General features: G+C 45.5%; 1 protein-coding gene across 1 annotated transcript in view; it reads right to left on the minus strand.

The window, feature by feature from the left end:
• Window positions 1-2,643: 2,643 nt before the first annotated feature.
• The window catches only part of PRCC (proline rich mitotic checkpoint control factor), a 35,775-nt gene continuing 13,983 nt past the window's right edge, over window positions 2,644-24,435 (minus strand). The window contains exons 2-7 of the mRNA XM_033200666.1: window positions 22,536-22,583; window positions 18,006-18,572; window positions 12,161-12,256; window positions 8,833-8,976; window positions 6,284-6,349; window positions 2,644-3,087 (exon numbers count right to left, since the gene is read on the minus strand). Of these exons, the coding sequence (XP_033056557.1) occupies window positions 3,001-3,087; window positions 6,284-6,349; window positions 8,833-8,976; window positions 12,161-12,256; window positions 18,006-18,572; window positions 22,536-22,583 (1,008 nt within the window). The 3' untranslated portion in view covers window positions 2,644-3,000. The remainder of the gene's footprint in view (window positions 3,088-6,283; window positions 6,350-8,832; window positions 8,977-12,160; window positions 12,257-18,005; window positions 18,573-22,535; window positions 22,584-24,435) is intronic.

Here is a 24,435-nt window from a genome sequence, read left to right on the forward strand (position 1 = left end):
TCCATGCCTTATCCTGATGGCTCTTTCCTGCTCCAGCCTCCCCTGAGCTGCCCCTTTCATCCTATCTGCTCCCTCAACTAATGCAGCACAGTCTCAGTAAGGTGATCTGTGACTGGCTCAGGGGCTTCTCAGGGAGACTGAAGAGAAGTGGGTTCATCACATCCCATGAACCCACTCAGGGAGGGGTGGGGCTGGTCATCACTGAGTCCTCACCTGAAAGAAAGCTAAACTTAGGCCGGGCGCGCTGGGCGCGGTGGCCCATGCCTATAATCCCAACACTTTGGGAGGCCGAGGCAGGTGGATCACCTGAGGTCAGGAATTCGAGACCAGTCTGGCCAACATGGTGAAACCCAGTCTCTACTAAAAATACAAAAAAATTAGCCGAGCATGGTGGCATGCGCCTGTGATCCCAGCTACTCAGGAGAATCACTTGAAACCGGAAGGCAGAGGTTGCAGTAAGCCAAGATTGCACCACTGCACTCCAGCCTGGGCGACACAGAGAGACTCCACCTCAGAAAAAGAAAAAAGAAAAAGAAAGCTGAACCTAGAGGGAAAGGGGTAAAAAGGGGCAGACGGGAGCACACAGCCCAGAATCTTCCAGCATCCTTACCACTTCCCCCAGGCCCCACTGAACTTTAACCACTCCTCCGTACATTGGGGCTTCTTGGACAGCGAGCTCAGCACCCCAGCTAGAGTGCAGATGTGGCTGGGCCCCTCCGAAGGGGACAGCGGTGTTGCAGAGGCACTAAAACACCCTCATTATGACAACCACATCATCTCTGTGAGGGTTCTAAGTCTGATCCTTGCAGACCTCAGCTTCTCCAGCTCTACTGTCCTGGTCAATGTGACACTGCACATCCAGCTTTGCCCCGGCCCCACCAACATCTTCCAGGGCTAACTGGATCCATTTCTGACCAAGGCCTTCACACCTTTCTCCTTCTGCCCCTTGGCTGTTGCTGCCATGCTAATTTCAACCAAGTTATCACTCTTATTTCTCCCTCATTCTGTCTCTGTCTTCTGTTCATCAGAACTTGAGGCTACCACCTCCAGGAAGCCCTCCCAAATGAAGTCTATCCGTTTTCTAATCGTTAGTTATTTCTCAGTGACCAGGAAATTCCAACCACCAAATAAAATGCCATCTTTGGTAGGACTAAAAAGTGGCTTTAAAAAAAATGTGGCTTAAGCTTCTTGAGGGAACTGAAGGAAGTGGGAGGCAAGAGGACCCTTACAGATATCTAGCCCAATTCTGTCCATTTCCAGAAGACCAGGGAGTCTCCCTCTCACCATCTTCTGCCTCCCAGCCCAGAGCACTTCCAGCTACATCATGACACAGCCCCTAAAATGAGAAAGTTGAATTACTGAATCCCAGGAGCGTGGTGACTCATATGGTTAGGGCTGCATCTGTAGCATACTGGATATAAGCAAGCAAGCACTGGATTCATTCGAACCTAAGATTTCAGGCCCTGCTGAGCACACCTCACCACCTGTGACACCCCAGAGGGGCAGATCTCAGCCCTGACCTCCAGTGCCTGGCAGATCTCAGCCCTGACCTCCAGTGCCTCTGTGAACACTGGGAGCATGGTAGGGCTGAAGCTCCTTGCTGGTCTTAACTGGATGCACAGATCTGGACAACTACAGCCTGAGTGTCCCTGTGGGATGCAGGAGCCCTGTCTGGCTCCAGCCCGAAGTAGGTCAGATTTCAGATAAGCGGGTGGTTTTCCTGTAAGTGATGAAACCCTCTCTGTACTTAATGAGAAACAGACTCCTCAACTTACCCCAGCACACAAAACCAGAAGCTTGGTGAGGTTTCTAACTTCTGCCTCTTCCTTCCCATCCCCAGGTCTCCACCACATACCTCAAATGCCCCAATGGCCTTAGCCTCCCCTCTCTGTCACCAGGACTGCCAAACACTAATTCTTCCCAGTATTTTCCAGCAACAGTACACTCAAGCGTCTATTTCTGGTCAACAGCTCCTCCACCTGACATCCAAGGCTCTCTTGTAGGAGTTTCCTCAATGCTTCTTTCCTGCAGGAAACCACAGCAGCTAAGCCCTACTGGAATCCTGATACCCTTAGCCATATTTTTCAGTGGTGGTTTGCAGTATGAGTTGCACATTGTTTTTGGAATTATGCCATCTGTCTTGTCACTTCTGAGCATCACCGTGCATTACAGATAATTGGAGTCTATAGACCCTGTACCTCCTTTCTTCAACAAAGGCTAGGGCTCTGGATGTCTCTAAGGGTATCTCTAGCACCCAAGTTCAATGTGAAGCTTCCAAACCGATCCAGACCAATGGACTACCAGGGTCAATCTGAATCATCTTTAGGGATTTTGCCACTTTACCTCTTGCTGGATAGGATTTTTATGTCTGACAACTATTTTGTGCTACTGAAAAACCCTCCTGACTTCACCCAGTCTCCAGAGGTACCTGAGATAAGCAATACATATTTGGGACCACAGGTCTCTCTGAAAATCATCCCACCTCATATAAAGTTTTGCATACCATTTCTAGGGTTTTCAATGGCCACAAACACAGCTAGACGGTGGATAGAGAGAAAAAATAGCAAAGCAATCAGGCAGCTCAAGATCATTTGGAAGGTGCTTTACACAAGGTAAACACAAATCCAGAGACAGGGCAGGCAATGTTTGTCAGACTGAATGTTTTATTTCAACAGACATCCCTGGTTTAAAAAAAAAAAAAAGTGGTGGTGGGGAGGGTTCAACATTTCATCACACCTGACAGGGAGCAAAACTCCCATCCCAGAACTCAGCCCCTTCAGAGGCATCACACAAGTCTTTGCTAGCTCCAGGACAGACAGGAGCTGAATTTTCTAACTTGTTAAGAAAAATCTATCAAATATGTTCATTCTCGCAGAGGCGAGGGCTGGGTCCTTGGGGAAAGAGATCCTGGGCTTAGAGCAGCTGGGGTCCCAGAGGTGAAGCTGGGGGCCAGGCCAGCTGGGCTGGCAGGAGATCCTGGGAGCAATCAGTTCCAGAGCCCTAGAATCCATATTTGGCTTGGGTCTGACGGCGGCTGAGCTTGTTCTCCGACCAGGTGTTCTTCAGTTCCAGCTCCCGCTCCTTGGCCTGTGGCAAGGAAGAAGGGGAGGGGAGGGTCAAACTGGAATTCTGAGAAACGCTGTCCTCTTGCCTCTGTGAGCTTCCCAATGTAAAATCTTTCTCCTATCAAAACGATTATGGGGAAACTGCAAATTCCTTGAAAGACTTATTGAAGTAAAAGGGGAAGACCCCAAGAAAGCAAAGAAAAATCATTTCTTTGGAGAGTTATCAAGGTTTAAGCAGAATAAAGACTCAAGAATCCTGGTGCTTCCTCTAGTAGAATTAAAACTCAAAAGCTGAAGTGGGAAATGGGCAAATGAAAACTAGAATTTAGCATCTAAAAGGAAGAAAATCAGCTGCCTTAGACACCCAACTGGCAGAGTAGGAGAGGACAGCCTCAAAGGCTTGGACCAGTCAAAACAGAACACCAACAATTGCTTAGCCTGGAGATGCAGTTTTGCGGTTGTGTTGAATACAGCGTGTGGTACCTTAGAAATTCAAACGATTTTAAAGTAATGACTGAAGCTGTGAAAAACTGAGAGGTACAAGAATGACTTCTTTCTTCTGATCTCAACAACTCCTGGCTCTATACTGCATTCTGGAATGTAGAAGTACCACCCTAGAAAGGGGGTTCTTAAGACCCCTCAAAAGTTATCTGATGCCTGCCCATTTCCTTTGGAATTTGGGGTGGGGGTTAAGAGATTGAGTTTAAATAATATCCTACTCTCAAATCTTTTCCCTACAAACCACAAGATAGGGAAAGAGTATAAAGGAGTTCCTGAAAGGAAGGTGAAAATATGACAAAAACAATGAAAGCAAGATTTGCCATGAAATCACCAACTAGAATGTACACTTCCCAAGAAAGGGGCCAGGAAAGGGTCTTATTCATGTCTGTATCTTTGACACCATTTAGTTCAATAAGTCTTAAAAAATATATTTAATGACTAAATACAGTTGACCCTTAACACGAGTTTGAGCTGCACAGGTCCACTCATATGTGGATTTTTTTCTAATAAATATTTAATATATTAGAACTGTTTTTGGAAATTCGTTGACAATTTGAAAACACAAACTGTAACTTAGAAATACTAAAAAAATTAAGAAAAAGGTATGTTGTGAATGCATATGTAGGTACTAGTCTATTTTATTACTACCATAAAATATACACAAGTCTATAGAAAGTTAAAATTTATCAAAATGTACACACACAAATACAGATCATGCATGGTGCCATTTGTAGTCAAGAGAAACATAAAGGTGCAGCATTAAACCCTAACTGCATAAAATTCACTGTAGTACACACTGCACTAATGTCATAATTTCATAGCCACCTCTTATTGCTATTGCAGTGAGCTCAGTTCTCATTTTTCATTGCGTACAATACCATAAATCTCTTTTTTTTTTTCTTTGAGATGGAGTCTCGTCCAGGCTGGGGTGCAGTGGCGCAATCTCAGCTCACTGCAACCTCCGCCTCTTGGGTTCAAGCGATTCTCCTGCTTCAGCCTCCTGAGTAGCTGGGATGACAGGCACCATGCCCAGCTAATTTTTTGGTTTTTTAGTAGAGACGGGGGTTCACCATGTTGGTCAGGCTGGTCTTGAACTCCTGACCTCGTGATCCGCCCGACTCAGCCTCCCAAAGTGCTGGGATTACAGGCGTGAGTCACCGCACCCAGTCCATAAATCTTAAATAACACCATGGAACCCATACGAAGTGCTACTAGTCATGCTGAAGTGCTCCCAAGCAGCAGAGAAAAGGCATGACATTACAAGAAAAAGTTGACTTGTTTGGTATGTTCCGTAGATTGGGGTCTACAGCTGCAGTTGCCTGACACTTCAAGATAAATGAATCCAGCATAAAGACCACTGTGAAAAAAGAAAAGGAATTGCACCACTGCACTCCAGCCTGTCAACACAGCAAGACTCCGTTTCAAAAAAAAAAAAGAAATTTGTGAAGTTGTTGCTATCGCTACAGCTATGCCAGCAGGTGTGACAACCCAGCACATTTTGCAAAACACAAAATATATGTTATCGGTAAGAATTCTAGTCAACAGTAGGCAATTAGTAGTTAGCTTTCAGGAGAATCGAAAACTATACACATAGCCTGGGCTACACAGAAAGATCCTATCTCTACAAAAATATTTTAAAATTAGCTGGTCTGATGGCACACATCTGTGGTCCCAGCTACTTAGGAGACTGAGGTAGGAGGATCATTTGAGCCCAGGAGATGGCAGCTGCAGTGAGCCGTGATTGTACCACTGCACTCCAGCCTGAGTGACAGAGTAAGACCCTGTCTCCAAAACGGAAAAAAAAAAAAAAAAAAAAGTTGGATGCAGATTTTTGACTGTTTAGGGTGTTGGCATCCCTAACCCTCTGTTGGTCAAGGGTCAACTGTATTTGAAAGCTGCCCAGTCATATTAAATAAATACCAAGACATATTCTAGTTTCCAAAGACATTTTTAGATTACCTGTAATTCTGAATTATTTGTGTTGATGTTCCCTGCCACAGAAGTGGAGAATATAAAACCAACCTCTTCATCAGGTGGATGTTTGGCTAAGTTGGTGAATCAACTATATTTTTTTTAAGTTTTTAAAATTACTAGAGAAACTTGCTATTTAAAAGAACTCTATGATAAACCATTTCACTCTTCTCTTACATTATGTTTTAGATATCTGGATTTTCACTTAAAAGAGTTTTATTCTGGCTGGGAGCGGTGGCTCACGCCTGTAATCCCAGCACTTTGGGAGGCCAAGGCGGGCAGATCACGAGATCAGGAGATGGAGATCATCCTGGCTAACACGGTGAAACCCCGTCTCTACTAAAAATACAAAAAATTAGCCAGGCGTGGTGGTGGGCGCCTGTAGTCCCAGCTACTCGGGAGGCTGAGGCAGGAGAATGGCGTGAACCCGGGAGGCGGAGCTTGCAGTGAGCTGAGACCGCGCCACTGCACTCCAGCCTGTGCGACAGAGCAAGACTCCATCTCAAAAAAAAAAAAAAAAGACTTTTATTCTAAGCACCTGCACCTGAATCTTATCTGCATCGAGACTGAAGTAGAGCAGGATAATTCTGAAGGATGTATCCCCTCCTAGTGGCCACTCTGAGAACAGCAGAGGATGCCTGCTAAAAGATGGTCCCTGGCATCTGGGTTTCTAACTCAAATTCAGCCTTCAAATTCCCAGATTTACAGAGATCCTGCCTGAGCCAGAGCCCTCAGCTCTCTCTCACCTGATGAATAAGATATGTGATCTGGTGTTTCCGCCGCTGCTGGCCTGTTGGCTGCTCACCTTTCTTCTGCAAGAGAAGAAAACATACTCATTAACCCACAGGATGAAAGCAGAAGTCTCTCACGTGCCCAGAGGGTGTGGTATTAGGGACTAAAAGCCAATTCCGCAGCCCAGATCCTGGGGGAGAAAAGTTGGAGCTGTTTTTACCTCTATATACTTACAAAGGCTTTATTTTTATTAAAGCCATTATACAAAAAAACCAGCTCAGAACACTTGCCTGAAATAGCCTGCTAATATCCCCCACTAGACTGGAAATACTTTGAGGTCAGGACTGCCTTCTGCATCTTTGGTAATCCCACCCTACCCCTAGCATCCAGCATGGGGTTCTGTCGGCTATGGACATCTGAGACCAGTTTTACTGCCTGCAATCAGTCTGAAACAGTTTGTGGGCCAGGGCACAGGTGACCTTCTGCCCCCCTGCCAGGTCCTCCCATAATCCCTGTGCCCATCTCCCTTCAAACCCTCTTCATCTCTGTCCTCTTCTACCCAGTCAAGCCAGATGTCTAGCCTGTCTCCCATCTACTGCTTATCAAGCTCGCTCCCATCAATCACCTCTGGCTAAAACCCCCACCTTCCCCATTCTAGTAAGTGCCAGCAGTTTCCCTGGAATTAGAAATTTCACAATCACTCTACCTCTCCCCAGTCTTCCAGCCTCCGCCCGTAACTGCACTGAACCCGTAACCAAACTTTGATGCAAATGATTTACTGTCAAAGTCTATATTGGTCTGGGCTTTCATTCTGTGGTTTTTCTGTCCTCTGCCAGAGTTGTCTCAGACTAGAAGCTTCCTAATCATCTCCACCCAACTCCCAAAACTCCTCTCTAGAGTCTCCTCAGCACTTATGTAATCAATTTGCACTGTAATCATTTACACTCAAGTGTCCTTAAATCTCTTCTTCCCAACTATGCTGTCAACTCCTCAAGGACAAGGACCATATCTTTTTCTCCTTTTAACAATATCTAGTTCAATGGAATGAGACGGTGGCAAGAAAACTTGGAGATAGGAAAAGAGCAAATACGAATTGCTTGCTGCTATTTAATGTCATTTAATGTGACAGTTAAAGATGACATACATAAAACATTCAGCTCCATTCCTGGCCCACAGTGAGCATTAACAACAGTAGCTATTACTATGTGACTATGCTTCTCGACCCACAGTTGGTACAGCATGCTCTCCTAAGTGGTTTTTCCAGTAAACAGTGATGGATCTATGCTGATCTAACCACAATCCTTTGCTCTGTCCTGTATGACCGCCAGCATTCAGTTAAAACAAACGGCTGGAGCTTGTATGGCCATCTGTGGCCATAGAACAAAGCAAAGCAAATGGGGGGAGGAAAAGGGAACAAAATCCTCGACCTTGGCCTTGCTGGTGCTGGGCTCAAGTCCAGGGCTTTCCCACATTTTCCCTCCTGTGGCAGGCTCATAAATGTCCACATTTGCTGTTCTCAGCTACTAGGTGAAGAAACGTTCATCATACTGACTAAAGAAAACTAGGACAGAGAAGGCAGGAGTATAGTGTGGGAAATGTGATGAATAAAGGCACTGGAAAGACTACAGCTGGCTACAATCAATAATGAAGAGAACACAGAAGAGTTGCACACTCAGAATCTAAGGACTCCAGGATTTCTGAGGTTCTGTTGTGCTCACACCTCAAAGATGTGCTGAGCCAGGTCCCAGCTTGAAACAAGGAACTAACTGGGGCCGGGTATAGTGGCTCACGCCTGTAATCCCAGCACTTTGGGAGGTCAAGGCCAAGGTGGGTGGATCACTTGAGGCCAGGAGTTCAAGACCAGCCTGGACAATATGGTGAAACTCCAACTCTACAAAAAAGTACAAAAATTGGATGGGTATGGTGGCATGCACCTGTAGTCCCAGCAACTCAGGAGGCTGAGGTGGGAGGATCACTTGAGCCTGGGAGGCAGAGGTTGCAATGAGCTGTGACTGAGCCAGTGCATGCCAGACTGGGCAACAGAGTGAGACTCTGAAAAACAAAACAAAACAAAACAAAACTACCACCAAAAAATGAAAACAATTGGAACGAAGAAAGGAGAAAAGGAAGAAGGGAGGGAAGGAGGGAAGGAAATGAAGAAGATAGTATTTTAAAAGAATAAAAATTAAAACAAAAAAAGCAAAAAACTTTAAATCAAAAAAAGGAAAGAAGGATCTGACTATAGGGAAAGAGTAGAGCAGCTGTGGATTCTGTGCAGCCTGGGAAGGAGCCACAGCCACAGGCTGGAGTCCTCTGCAACTACTCAGTCTCAGCAACCAGACCCCCCATCCAGCTGGAGAGCTGTTCAAGTCCTGCAAAGTTCTAGAGGGAAGGAGCTGCTGTATCTGTGAGGTTTGCTGCACACTCAAGTACCACAGGCAAAATGTGTTTACTAAAGGTGCTATGACAATAACAATGGGGTGTGGGGTCAAGACGGGGAGTAAGACAAGATTTTGCTTTGCAGCCTCCCAAGTTGACCACTCAATAGACCGTTCCCACTTACTTTGCTGAATGACTTCATGGTTTTCTCTTCTGTCAATGACTTAGTCATCCATTGCTGGGCCCCACTGAGCTGGTCATCACCTTTGATCTCCACAAAGTTGATTTCTTCTCTCCCTCGGTTTCTCTTGCCCTGCAGCCGCTTAAACTAGAAAAGAAAAAAATACAGGGGTCAGGAATCTGGGCAAGGGGGTCAGCAGATGTCACTAAAGAGCCAGAGTTTATGGAATGATTTTGTGACTCACCAATCCCAAGGCACCCTCAGTTCTTCTCTATGTCCTTTTACCCTGCCACCTACCAAATTCCCTTGATGCCAGATGAAAGGCTACTTCTACTCAGAACGTCTCTTGAACCCAGGAAAAGGGAAGCTAAGAGGTATCTCCAAACATGAATGACAACAGAGAACCAGTGGTATGAATTTGTACTCAAACAGTATCTGCCTACCACTATGCAATATATCCATGTAACAAACTGGCACATGTACCCCTGAATCAATTTTATTTTTAATGGTATCTGCCTAAAAGGACTGCATACAATTTTCAAATTAAGAATTCAGAGCAGGCCGGGAATGGTGGCTCACAACTATAATCCCAGCACTTTGGGAGGCCGAGGCAGGTGGATCACCTGAGGTCGGGAGTTTAATACCAGCCTGACCAACATGGAGAAACCCTGTCTCTACTAAAAATATAAAATCAACTAGGCGTAGTGGTGCATACTTGTAATCCCAGCTACTTAGGAGGCTGAGTCAGGAGAACTGCTTGAACCAGGGAGGCAGAGGTTGCAGAGAGCCGAAATTGCACCATTGCACTCCGGCCTGGGTAAGGAGAGTGAAACTCTGTCTCAAAAGAGTTTTGAGACTCAAAAAAAAAAAAAAAGAAGAAGAATTCAGAGCAGGCCAGGCAGGGTGACTCACACCTCTAATACCAGTATTTTGGGAGGCAAAGGTGGGAGGATCACTTGAGCCCAGGAGTTTGAGACAAGCCTGGGCAATAAAGTGAGACCCCATCTCTATAAAAAAATTAAAAAATTAGGCGAGTGTGGTGGTGTGTGCCTGTGGTCCCTGGGAAACACAGCAAGACCTCGCCTCTAAAAAACTAAAATTCCAAGCCCCAAAAAAACACAGAACTCCAGGATTTCTCCTTTAAAAATCAGTTCTGGCCGGACGCGGTGGCTCAAGCCTGTAATCCCAGCACTTTGGGAGGCCGAGACAGGCGGATCACGAGGTCAGGAGATCGAGACCCTCCTGGCTAACACTGTGAAACCCCGTCTCTACTAAAAAATACAAAAAACTAGCCGGGCGTGGTGGCGGGCGCCTGTAGTCCCAGCTACTCGGGAGGCTGAGGCAGGAGAATGGCGTAAACCCGGGAGGCGGAGCTTGCAGTGAGCTGAGATCCGGCCACTGCACTCCAGCCCGGGCGACAGAGCGAGACTCCGTCTCAAAAAAAATAAATAAATAAATAAATAAAAAATAAATAAATAAATAAAAATCAGTTCTTTGTCCATCTCTGTTCCTTCTAATTGTTCAGTATCACCAAATCAACAAACCCCACACCAGAGTGGACATCAGAGACAAAGAACGTGGGGCTGCATAGAAAAGGAGCCTCACACACACAGAGGCTTAGCTTTAACTTCAAAAGTTTTTAAGGGTAAAGAAAAAAGAAAGCCCAGTAAACTTTCTAGGAGACTGCTACTCTTTCCTCTTCCTAAAAAAACAAAATGCAAACCACACAAGTCATCCAGAGGTGTGCCTCAAAGGGAATGTGGGTGAAGAATAGAATAGAATTTTAAAACTCAGAAGATTCAGTGAGATCCAGGTCCTGATCTCAACATTAGTGAGGCCTTCTATACTCACTCTACCTATAAGAAACTGACTTTTGCTACTAAGTGGGTTCTCAGCTGTCTCCTAGGCTTAGTCGGCTCCCAAAGAAACCAACTATCAAACCTGCCAAGAAGGAGATCCATAGGGAAGTGGATGAACAGTATCAAGCACACGCAGAAGTATGCAAAGGGATGGATACCTTTCTGGGAAAAGGTAAGCAGAGAAGAATTATTTTTTATAAGAACCTCCATGGAAAGGTAGCACCCCCTATTTCTGCAGATCCCTCCTATTAGGCTCTGACTTCCCTGCAGGTAAGATAGAGCAGTACTTTATATCCCGAATAAGGGCCTGAAAGTCACAGGACATTGTGCTTTTACCTTTCCTTTTGCTGAAGCTTGGGAAAGCTAGCAGCAGGGAGAGACCATTGTGTAAAACACAAGGGTTATTTAACATAGCTGCTTGGCGCCTCCCCAAATCCATTCTCCTCTTCTTTAGTGTGAAAGAATCCAAAATTTTTGCTAGGCATATTACCACACAACTAATAAAACACTACATTTCCTATACCCCCTTACAACTAGATATGGCCAGCTAGATGCGATGGCTCACGCCTATAATCCCAGCACTTTGGGAGGCCGAGATGGGCTGATCACTTGAGGCCAGGAGTTTAAGACTAGCCTGAGCCAACGTGGTGAAACCCCATCTTTACTAAAAATACAAAAATTAGCTGGGCATGGTGGCACATGCCTGTAATCCCAGCTACTCCTACTCAGGAGGCTGAGGCACAAGAATCGCTTGAGCCTGGGAGGCAGAGGTTGCAGTGAGCTGAGATCGTGCCACCGTACTCCAGCCTGGGCAACACAGCAAGACTCTGCTCAAAACAAACAAACAGAAAGCAAAAAAAACCAAACAACTAGCTATGGCCACTTGAGCGGATTCTAGTCAGTGAGATCAAAATGGAGGTGCTCTTAGGAACTTTCAGGAAGTCTCCTAGAAAGGGAGGTGAAGTGTTCCTCCTCTTTCTTTCTCTACCCTGCTGCATCTTCAATGCCAGTGTGATAGCTGTAGCTTTAACTGCTATCATGGACCATAAGAATAAAGGCCACAGCCTAGGGATGGCAAAGCAATGATCAGAAAGAGACTGAGGCCAGGCATGGTAAATCACACCTGTAATCCCACCACTTTGGGAGACCAAGGCAGAAGGATTGCTTGAGCCCAGGAGTTCAAGTGCAGCCTGGGCAATAAGCAAGACCCCGTCTCTACCCAAAAGAAAGAAGGAGACTAGATCCCTGATTCTGTGGAGCTTCCAAAGCACCCCTGTATCCTTCTTCTATGAAGAAAAAAACTAACTTGCTTTATATAAGCCACTATTAGAGTTTCTCCGTTACATGTTGCCAACCTAATCCTGATACAGTGTTGTCTTTTGTGTGTGTTTTTTTTTAAATTTTCTTTGGCTTCAGATTTGAAACATGGTGCCCAGGGGTCAAAGATGGTCACTTGTGCTTTGTTAACTTACTGCTTCGTCATCGATGAAGGAGGCATCTGGGGCAATTTCCTGGGGTGGGACCAGGGCCGAGTCCTGTGTAGGATAGTAGCCACCACTGTAATAATCCTGCAGCCAAACAGGGAAGAAAAACACACCAACTGAGGGCACAGTTGGAGAGGGGAAGGTAAGGTCTGTCCAGAAATGGAAAATCATCATCAAAGAGGCAGTGGTGAGATACCCACACTACAGCTTCCTCACACAGACCAGTTAAAGGCACAGATCCCAAAGACCTACCTATAACTCAAGAACAGTCCCTACAGCTTTTCTCACCTACACTATCCAGACAGATGGATATTTTTTAGGAAAGGGTAACAAGAAATAAAAACTCTCTCTCCTGCTTCAGTCTATACCTTGCTCCCTCAGCTACCTCCTAAGAGCAACTCTCACCCCTTACCTCTACCATGCCTTCAGCCCTGCTCCTCCTGCTCATAAGACCCCAATGAGCTACAATGCGAGCAGGGACAAGAAGGCATATGTCATGCCATTCCTGCTCCTCATTCTAGTTTGGTCCCATGGATACAGGGAAATAGTCTAAACGGGGTGGGGAGGCTATAGCTCTCTGATTTAAAATAACCACTATTAGGATACAATGAAACTTACAAAGCTGGAAACAAAGCAGGTTTATTTACCAGATTTTTAGTTCAGGAATCTCATGATTCCCCTTAGAGGTGAGTGGCCCAGATGTTGTTGCAGATCCTAGAGAAGAGGAGGGTGAAGGCAAGGGCAAGGCCCCTGCTTGGCCAAGTCAGGCAGCCACAGGGCCAATAAACTGTTTCCTCCAAGGGCCTACACTTTTTCCTAATTCTTCCGCTTTGTCTTAAACTCCAAGAAATGCCCCTCTAAGAATATTCATTTTATGATGAGCTAAATGAAAATAGGTTTAATATTCACTACATAAAAATAATATATAAAAATCTAGAGCAATTAGAGTATGGATTTTTTTATAATGGTATTCACAATAAGATACATTTAAATTTCAGAGTCCCCTAGTATATTTAAAGTGCTTTAATTTACATAGATTATCTCAATGGTGTTTATAACTGCACATAGAATTCTAATTTGTTATTCAATTTAAATAGCATCTTTTTTTTTCTGCTAAAGAGTTAAAAACACTATCTTTCTCCATCCTCCTTTCTTTTTGAGATGGAGTTTGGCTCTTGTTGCCTAGGCTGGAGTGCCATGGTGCCACCTTGGCTCACTGCAACCTCTGCCTCCAGGGTTCAAGTGATTCTCCTGTCTCAGTCTCCCATGTAGCTGGGATTATAGGTGCATGCCACCACGCTCAGCTAATTTTTGTATTTTTACTAGAGACGGAGTTTCATCATATTGGTCAGGCTGGTCTCGAACTGCTGACCTCAGGTGATCCACCCACCTTGGCCTCCCACAGTGCTGGGATTACAGGTGTGAGCCACCGCGCCCAGCCTATCTTCCTCCATCCTTCTAACAACAACCTTAAGGGCAGATATACTAACTCTGCTCAGCCTATATGAAACAACAAGGCTTAACAGCAAAGATTTAGGAAACACAATTGTTTTCAAAGTATTTGGTCAGAACAGGTTCTCCACAAAGCCCTCCCTCTTCACTCATGCCCGGATTGAAAACAATAACGCTGACCATTCAGAGAATGACAGTGGTTGAAGGGACTTAAGTCTTCCAACCATCCCAGGCCAGCAGTTTTTAAACTTGCTGAAGCTGCCCAGTTATGGGGCCAGCCAGCTGCCTCTGTTCAACTCCACCACTGGTGCCAGGTCCCCCAGCTCCTGCTCCTAGGAGCCCTCTACATCTTGGGAAGCTCTGACTGCTAGGAATTATCTCTTAAACCTACTTACAACCTGGCATTCTATACTTTTACTCTCTGAGGCCATACAGATCAAATCTAAATATCTCTTCCAAACAGCAGATGAATACAACGTGAATAAAAAGTTAAAATCAGCATTTATTAAACATTGACTATTTTCCAGGAACCACCACACTAAACTAATGTAATTATTTTAGCAATGCTTTGAGTTGCTCTGATATCCCATTTTAACCTGAAGAACCTGAGACTGAGAGAGGTGGTTAAGTAACTTGCCCAAACTCAGCTTGAGATTCAAACCTCAAATCATGCTCATGATTCTCTTTATTCTTCTTTTTTTTGGCGGGGGGGGGGAGATGATGGTGAGGGGATTCTCTTTATTCTTATTTTGCACTCAACCCTCCAGATTCCCTTCTTTCCTCTTCAGCCCCAACTGTCCCTTCCTGTTTTTCTCAATACTCCTCACCTCTAGAAACTCTTCTTAAGACTAACTGCTATCTAGAAGTCTATGCCATAGATTCCCTTATCCTCATCATCCACATTTGAGGAAGCTATCTTGTAACTCCAAGATTAGATATCAGTCCTCTTCCGCCTTCCCTTCATACCTCTCATCAGCTCCCACAATCAGATTTTGTTTTCAACACAGGGGAAGTGCTCCAGGACATTGGTCTAGGCAAAAATTTTACAGCTAAAAACCTCAAAAGCACAGGCAATAAAACCAAAAGTCGGCGGGGTACGGTGGCTCACACCTGTAATCCCATCACTTTGGGAGTCCAAGGCGAGCAGATCACCTGAGATCAGGAGTTCCAGACCAGCCTGACCAACACGGTGAAACCCAGTCTCTACTAAAAATAGAAAAATTAGCCAGGCATGGTGGCAGGCGTGTATAATCCCAGTTACTCGAGAGGCCTGAGGCAGGAGAATCGCTTGAATCCGGGAGGTGGAGGTTGCAGTGAGCCGGGATTGCACCACTGCACTCCAGCCTGCGTGGCAGAGCAAGACTCCATCTCAAAAGTAAAAAAATGAAAAATTAAAAATAGGCAGGGCGCGGTAGCTCACGTCTGTAATCCCAGCACTTCGGGAGGCCCAGGTGGGCAGATCATTTGAGGTTAGGAGTTTGGGTCTAGCCTGGCCAACATGGTGAAACCCCGTCTCTACTAAAAATACAAAAAAAATTAGCCAGGCGTGGTGGCACATGCCTGTAATCCCAGCTACCCAGGAGACTGAGGCAGGAGAATCGCTTGAACCCGGGAGGCCGAGGTTGTAGTGAGCTGGGATTGCACCACTGCACTCCAGCCTGGGCGATAGAGCAAGACCCTGTCTCAATAAAAAAATTAATTAATTAATTAATTAATTAAATAAAAACAATGCCCAGGCGCGGTGGCTCTCGCCTGTAACCCCAGTACTTTGGGAGGCTGAAATGGGCGGATCACCTGAGGTCAGGAGTTCGAGACCAGCCTGACCAAGATAGAGAAACCCGCCTCTACTAAAAATACAAAAAATTAGCCAGGTGTGGTGGCGCATGCCTGTAATCCAAGCTACTCAGGAGGCTGAGGCAGGATAATCACTTGAACATGGGAGGCGGAGGTTGCAGTGAACCGAGATTGTGCCATCGCACTCCAGCCTGGGCAACAAGAGCAAAACTCCGTCTCTAAATAAATAAATAAATAAAAATACAAAAATTAGCTGGGTGTGGTGGCAGGCACTTGTAATCCCAGCTACTCAAGGCTGAGGCAAGAGAATCTCTTGAACCTGGGAGGCAGAGGATGCAGTGAGCCGAGATTACACCACTGCACTCCAGCCTAGGCGACAGAGCGAGATTCCATCTTGGGGAAAAAAACAAAACAAAACAAAAAAACACACACAACCAAACTTCGACAAATGGCACTATATTAAACCAAAAAGCTTCTGCATAGCAAAGGAAACAACAGAATGAAGAGACAACATGTAGAACGGGAGAAAATATTTACAAACTATCCATCTGACAAGGGACTATATTGTGGAATATACAAAAAACTCAACAATTAAAATAATAATTTCATGAAAAAGTGGGCAAAGGATCTGAATAGACACTTCTCAAAACAAGTAATAGAAATGGCCAATATCAGGCCGGGCGCAGTGGCTCAAGCCTGTAATCCCAGCACTTTGGGAGGCCGAGACGGGCGGATCACGAGGTCAGGAGATCGAGACCATCCTGGCTAACACGGTGAAACCCCGTCTCTACTAAAAATACAAAAAAAACTAGCCGGGTGAGGTGGCGGGCGCCTGTAGTCCCAGCTACTCGGGAGGCTGAGGCAGGAGAATGGCATAAACCCGGGAGGCGGAGCTTGCAGTGAGCTGAGATCCGGCCACTGCACTCCAGTCCGGGCGACAGAGCGAGACTCCGTCTCAAAAAAAAAAAAAAAAAAAGAAATGGCCAATATCTATGTTTTTAAATGCTCAACATCACTAATTATCAGGGAATACAAATCAAAACCACAATGAGATACCATCTCACACCAGTCAGAATGGCTATTATTGCAAAGTAAAAAAATAACAGATGCTGGCAAGGTTGTGGAGAAAACGAGAACACTTATACACTGGGGATGGGAATGTAAATTAGTTCAGCCACCATGGAAAGCAGTTTGGAGATTTCTCAGAGAACTTAAAACAGAGCTACCATTCAACCTAGCAACTCCATTACTGGGTATATACCCAAAGGAATACAAATTATTCTACTGTAAAGACACATGCACACATGTTCATCACAGCACTATGCGCAACAGCAAAGACACAGAATCAACCTACACGCCCATCAACAGTAGACTGAAAAAAGAAAATGTGGTACCTATATACCATGGAATACTACACAGCCATAAAAAAAGAACAAAATCATGTCCTTTGCAGCAGCATGGATGGAGCTGGAAGCCATTAAGCAAATTAACACAGAAACAGAAAACCAAATACCACATTTTCACTTATAAATGGGAACTAAATACTGAGTACACATGGACGCGAGGAAGGGAACAACAGACACCAGGACCCACTTGAGTATGGAGGGTGAGGATCAAAAACTACCTATTACAGCCAAGTGTGGTGGCTCACACGATAATCCTATCACTTTAGGAGGCTGAAACGGGCAGATCACTTAAGGCCAGAAGTTTGAGACCAACCTGGTCAACATGGTGAAACCCGTCTCTACTAAAAATACAAAAATTAAATTAGCAGGCATGGTGGAATGTGCCTGTAGTCCCAGCTATTAGGGAGGCTGAGGAGGGAGAGTTGCTTGAACCTGGGAGGTGGAGGTTGCAGTGAGTCAAGGTCGTGCCACTGCACTCCAGCCTGGGCAACAGAACAAGACTCCATCTCAAAAAATATAAAATACAAATACAAAAATCAGTGGGGCGTGGTAGTGGTGGCACACACCTGTAGTCCCAGCTACTTGGGAGGCTGAGGCAGGAGAATCACTTGAACTCAGGAGGCAGAGGTTGCAGTTGAGCCAAGATTGCACCACTGCACTCCAGCCTGGGCGACATAGATTCTCTCTCCAAAAAAAAAAAAAAAAAAAGCCAAAACCTACCTATCAGGCACTATACCTATCGGGTACTATGCTCATTACCTGGGTGACAAAATAATCTGTACACCAAACCCCTGTATCATGCAATTTACCCATGTACAAATACAAAAAATAAAACATGTTACCCATGTAACAAACCTGTATATGTACCTTCTGAACCTAAAATAAAGGTTAGGAAGAAAAAAACAGATATATATATATCAATCACAAATATGTACAAATATTATGGATCAATAAACAATAAATAGATTGTTTTCAGAATAAAGGTGTCATTTATGTGGTTCACCCTGTCAGACTTCAAGACTTGGGCAATTTAGATTAATATGGTTCAGAATACAGGTATGTTCTGCGGCCTAATAAATTGAGCCAAAGTGACACCACAGAGGCTGTATCACTAGCTCAAAGCTCTCCTTGACCACCATGTTCCAATATTCCCTCACCTGCCCTCTGTGCCTCCTACCCACCTGATAATAAGCACCAGCAGCATTGGCATCGCCATACGTGGAAAACTGATTGTAGCTGTAGTCATCCCCAGGCTTAGGCATCCAAGGGGCCCCACTTGAGCCTGCTGCCATCTTGAATTCAAGGGGGGCGTTGGCTGCATCGTCCTGGAAAGCCGGCTCTGGTTCCGTGCCTGGAGGCAGCTCTTCAGGGACAGTGGGGATGGGGTAAGGGTATGGCTCAACTCCAGGTGGCTCGGCCTTTTCAGGGAGGGAGAAAAAGTTTTCGGGGGCTACTTCCTCATCACTGTCATCTTCCTCCTGCGTGATCTGCTTTGTCACCTGCAGGGCAGCACTCTTGGCAGCAGCCTTGATAGCAGAGGGCGACGGAGTGGTGGTTGTGGTGCCCACAACAGGGGCAAGAGAGGAAGTCTTGGTCTTAGAAGCCAGTCTGGAGGGCTTAGTATCAGGGGAGCCATCCGAGGGTTTGCGGGAGAAGGCATGGGGCAGGAGCAACCTGTTAGTCTCTTTCACAGTCAGGTTTTTAGGTTGGGGAAGCAAGGCAGACAAACCAGTCCCCTCGCCGGATCCCTGGTGAGCCCAGGTTTGGGGTAGGAGGAAAGAAAGATGACAAGTGAGATTTTATGTACTAGCAACACCAAAAACAACAATTACAGATAAGTTCTCTAGCCTAAAGTCTTACCAGCCCTTGTTTCCTCCTTACTTCCATCCACTCAGGCCACCCAATCTGGGCTTGACTCCTGCTACCTCAGACCTTGCTGCGGGCTGCTTCTCCCAAGGTGAGGTATCATTCTTCTTCTCTTCCATCCCAACCCAGCTCCACTGCCCTCTTCCACAGAGCGAGCCTTCCTCAACTCTGTGTCTTCAACAAATATGATGCTCTTAACCTCACATCATCCTTCCTCCCAAAAAGCCCAGGTCTCTCCAGCTCATCACTCAACTTCTCTCCATGTCCTGAAGGACCTCTCAACACAAGAGCCCTCGCCTTCCTTCGAAACACTACCCAAAATCAGGAACAAGGTTCTGTCCAAAAGAGACATTCATACTGCTGCCAGAAGTTCCCTCCCGGCCAGGCGCAGTGGCTCATGCCTGTAATCCCAGCACTTTGGGAGGCTAAGGTGGGCAGATCATGAGGTCAGGAGCTCCAGACCAGCCTGGCCAACATACTGAAGGCCCGTCTCTACTAAAAATACAAAAATTAGCCAGGCATGGTGGCGGGTGCCTATAATCCCAGCTACTTGGGAGGCTGAGGCAGGAGAATTGCGCTGAACCCAGGAGGCGGAGGTTGCAATGAGCCAATATCATACTACTGAACTCCAGCCTGGGTGACAGAGTGAGACTCCGTCTCAAATAAATAAATAAATAAATAAATAATAGTCCCTTTGCCTAATCAAGGGAGAAAGCTAACCCTGAGCGAGACCCCTCGGCAGTGCTAATGGTGCCTAGGAAAGACTGGAGACCCAGCATGCTCAACAAGGAAGCAGTGAGTCCAGAGACTGCAAGGTGCCTCACACAGCTTTTTCCAACCCTTTAAATTGCTCTCCTTGTCACCATCCCCAGAGCACAGGAAACAGGATTTCCTTTCTCTTTTCTTTCCCCCCTTAGATAGGAACCTGAAGCCTTGGTGTGGATGGAGCAGCTCCCTCAGGACTCAAGGGCTAAGGGTATTTTTTTTTTTTTAGTCGGAGTCTTGCTCTATCACCCAGGCTGGTGTGCAGTGACATGATCTCGGCTTACTGCAACCTCTGCCTCCCAGGTTCAAGCAATTCTCTGCCTCAGCCTCCCGAGTAGCTGGGATTACAGGGGCCCACCACCATGCATGCCTGGCTAATTTTTGTATTTTTAGTAGAGACGGGGTTTTACCATCTTGGCCAAGCTCGTCTTGAACACCTGACCTGTGATCCACCCGCCTCAGCCTCCCAAAGTGCTGGGATTACAGGCATGAGCCACAGCGCCTGGCCTAAGGGTATTTTTTAGTTACGACCATAGAATCCTACATTAGCTGACTGAAAGGGTTTTTATAAGATCATCTTCAGTTCTTTTCAGCTTATTTCAGCTTGCAAATTTCCCTAACTAAGACATTACTGCTTTTTACAAAACTATGTAATTTTAGCATGTTTAGTGCTATCATACAAACAGAGGAAGTTTTGTCAGCCAGAAATTAGTATATATATGCTGCATTTTTTTAATCTGAAGAAAGTCCCCTACTCTACCCAAGGAAGGCCCTATAGATGTGGCATATTAGCTTGTTAATGCCAGAATCAAGCATTTAACTTTTGATCTGTAAGCTAATTGGCCCAGCCCATTCAGAGTTCCTATTACCCAAAAGAATCTCTCAGATTCTGCTTTCTCTATGTTAAAAGGCCAGCTTGGCCTAACTGTAGAGCTGAGGGAAATGACCATTGGAAAAAGAGAACGGATACGGTCACTGTGTCACTGTCTTAGAGTACCTGTGTACTCCAGCCTTCTCAGCCAAGAAATGCCCAGAGTGAATAAGACATTTGAGTCAAGCCACACACAACTGCTCATCTGGAGAGTGTGCTCTTCTTGCTGTGTGTGTGTTCACAAATTTGGGTTAGTCCAGCCTGGCGGCGCCCAGAGGCGCCGGTTCATAGGAACCAGACTGAGGTATGGGGCGGAGCACACCCTCAGGCTACCTTTGAAGTGTCTGACTTATCAGATATGTGGGGTCATGGCTACAACACTTTGCAGTCCTAGGTCCCCACTTTGCCTTAAGAGGTCACAATTCCTCTGTCTACTCATTTCTTCCTACCACCTGGAAGACTGTTCTTTACAGTCTTTAGTCTTACAGTGAGGGCACCTTCTGAGCCAGTCCACCTCCTCCAGGAAGCTATCCTGGTAACAGGACTGCCTTTGCTCAGTCTCAGCACGCCAGCGTCGTCCATGACTCCGTTTTCATCCACTATAAATACAAACACCAGCCTCACCAGTAATCTTTCCAACTTCCACACAAATACGTCCTTCTAAGACTGCTCAGAGGTGGAAGCAACATTTAACCGAGTCAGGAGAAGGGGCAGCTTCGTACCATATACTTGAATCACAAGACAGCCACTATTTTATTTTATTATTTTTAATTTAATTTAATTTTATTTTATTTATTTATTTATTTATTTATTTTTGACAGAGTCTTGCTCTGTTGCCCAGGCTGAAGTGCAGTGACACAATCTCAGCTCACTGCAACTTCCGTCTCCTGGGTTCAAGCGATTCTCCTGCCTCAACCTCCCGAGTAGCTGGGACAACAAGCACCCGCCACCACGGCCAGCTAATTTTTGTACTTTTAGTAGAGACCATGTTGGTCAGGCTGGTCTCAAACTCCTGACCTCAGGTGATCTGCCTGCCTGGACCTCCCAGTGTTGGGATTACAGGTGTGAGCCACCGTGCCAGGCAAGTCAGCCACTTTACAAAAGCAGGACCACTTCTGCTTTTTCCTGAGACACACGATCAACATCAGGTTAGAATATATAAATCACCAAGTGTGGAAGGAATGGGAAGAAACTCCTGGGGGCCAGGATAATGGTACTGAGATGAGGGGAAACAGAAGCAAACAGCAGGGAAATCATCTACTAGCACTGTCTTGTTGAGGACTTCTGGTTTCAATTACAAGGAGCTAAGTGCAGCAATTAAGAGCTTGGACTCAACAGACTGGTCAGGCGCGGTGGCTCACACCTGTAATCCCAGCGCTTTGGGGAGGCTGAGGTGGGCAGATCACCTGAGGTCGGGAGTTTGAGACCAGCCTGACCAACACGGAGAAACCCCGTCTCTACTAAAAATGCAAAATTAGCCAGGTGTGGTGGCGCATGCCTGTAAACCCAGCTACTCAGGAGGCTGAGGCAGGAGAATCACTTGAACTAGAAGGAGGAGGATGTGGTGAACCGAGATCACACCATTGCACTCCAGCCTGGGCAACAAGAGAGAAACTCCGTCTCAAAAAAAAAAAAAAAAAAATTGTCAGATTGCCTGAGTCTGAATCCCAGCTCTGCCCATACTAGTTGTCTGATCTTAGGCAAATTCCTCGTATGTAAAACAGGGATGATAATACTATGACTTAGGCACTATCATGAGGATGAAATCAATTAAATGCTAGTAAAGCACTTAGAACAGTGCCTAGTACACAGTAAGTGCTATTTAAATGCTTATTTTCCAGGTTAAAAATAAGATAGAGAGAAGATAGACAATTTTAACATCATTTTGACTAATCCACTTATTCTACCCTCCCTAAATAATCCTTTTACACTCTATGTAATGAACTGAATTGAGTTACAATTCATCTCCCTACCACTGCCTGTCTTCCAGGAAAGGTAATACCAGCATGTTAAAGCCAGGAACAGAGTAGAGAGGGTAGAGATACACAAGGTCTGAAGTTATAAAGAAAAACAAAGCCAAACCTAAATAGTCCTCAAATATCTGTGTTTGCTCTAAACCTAATTTGAAAACTGCTGAGTACTGTAAGTCCTGTCTTTGAGAAAATAATACAGGAAGAGAAAAAAAAAAGGTTTATGTCACAATGCTTACCTGAAGGATAGTTTTCTTCTTTGTGGGTTCATCTTCCTCAGAATCTGACTAAGAGAAAAAGAAATGACGTAAGGCCTCACTGTTTCAGGACAGTAAAGGAAACACATTAAATAAAGCACATATGAAGGGTTGGACAACAGAGGCCATCTTGTCTGTGCCCCACCTCTGTCAGAGGTACACTCATCCCAGGCCCAGTCAAACAACACAGCTCCCTTCCTGATCTCAAACAGCTTCAGAGAAATCGGGTATGCCTTGGCCTCCCTTGATTACTCAATTCCCCTGCCCTCGCAGACCTGTTGCACAGCCTTTTTGGCATCAATTTCTTTTCTGTTAAATTAAGACTATCTCCTCCCATTTGGTCCTTGGTGGAAAGGAAAAACTATACCCATTCTTCTTCCTATAATTCTGTCCACTAGAAGATGAATGGGAATTGGCCTACAATCTCACCCAATCTCAGCTTCACTTTTAAAACCACTTATATAGACTACATAACCACAAAGCTGGGTAACTCCAGTGGGATTGAGTGGTGTGTTAACTACTCCTCTATGAGGCATTATAGGTCAAAGCCATTGGAGAAATCCATTCCCTCTCCAAGTATGATCTATTGTCTGACACAGTTGTTCATGCCCAGGAAGAAAGCAGGCAAATGATGACCGTAAGGATCCGGGGCAAGACAGAAAGTCATCTGTGTTATCCTTCTGACTCATCAGGATTGTTTCTAAGACAAGCTCTCATGCTGAAAAATAGCTAAACTTTTAGCTCAATCTCAGTTCCTTGGCATCTTCAAGTCAAGGAGAACCACAAGGCATACGAATAGCAAGCTTTAACTTTATTTTAAAAAATTATTCCCCCAGACATGAAACTTAAAGCTTTCCATTTGTTCCCTGGGCCTTGGTTTGGATATCTGTAAATAAAAAAGTGATTAGGCAAGAATTTCAGATCCCATTCATCTCCAAGATTCTGTGAGAACTCAAATCCACTGCTGATCTATACTTGCTCTCATATCTCACAAGTTTCTTTTCGAATTTACCTGTTCCAAGGATCTTTCAATCATAATTACCTATGCTATTCAAGACACTGTGCTAAGTACTGTACATAGCATTTCCTAACCAGTGTCCCAGGCAGGGCTTGGCCAGCTAGAGTCCTAGACCACTAGTCTCACTCTGGACCATTTCCCTCAGTGTGCTTCAAAGATTCCCTGTGTGGGCCGAGCGCAGCGGCTCAAGCCTGTAATCCCAGCACTTTGGGAGGCCGAGACGGGCGGATCACTGGGTCAGGAGATGGAGACTATCCTGGCTAACGTGGTGAAACCCCATCTCTACTGAAACATATAAAAAACTAGCCGGGCGAGGTGGCGGGCGCCTATAGCCCCAGCTACTCGGGAGGCTGAGGCAGGAGAATGGCGTGAACCCGGGAGGCGGAGCTTGCAGTGAGCTGAGATCCGGCCACTGCACTCCAGCCTGGGGGACAGAGTGAGACTTCATCTCAAAAAAAAAAAAAATATTCCCTATGTGTGCCATGATATGAAAAAAGTACCTGCCCTCAAAGAATTTACAATCCAGTAAGAATAACAGGTACCCAAATCACTGTAATAAAAGGCAGTATAAGGCCGTGCAGTGTCTCACACCTGTAACTCAGCACTTTGAGAGGCCAAGACAGGCGGATCACCTGAGGTCAGGAGTTTGAGACCACCCTGGCCAACGCGGTGAAACCCTGTCTCTACTAAAAATACAAAAATTAGCTGGACAAAAATTAGGTGGTGGGCGCCTGTAATCCCAGCTACTCGGGAGGCTGAGGCAGGAGAAATGCTTGAACCAGGGAAGCAGAGGTTACAATAAGCCAAGATCTTACAATCCAGTCTAGGTGACAGAGCAAGACTCTGCCTCAAAAAACAAAATAA

Source organism: Trachypithecus francoisi, unplaced genomic scaffold (assembly GCF_009764315.1).
Source record: "Trachypithecus francoisi isolate TF-2019V2 unplaced genomic scaffold, Tfra_2.0 Lachesis_group5, whole genome shotgun sequence".
In the NCBI taxonomy this organism is placed as follows: Eukaryota; Metazoa; Chordata; class Mammalia; order Primates; family Cercopithecidae; genus Trachypithecus; species Trachypithecus francoisi.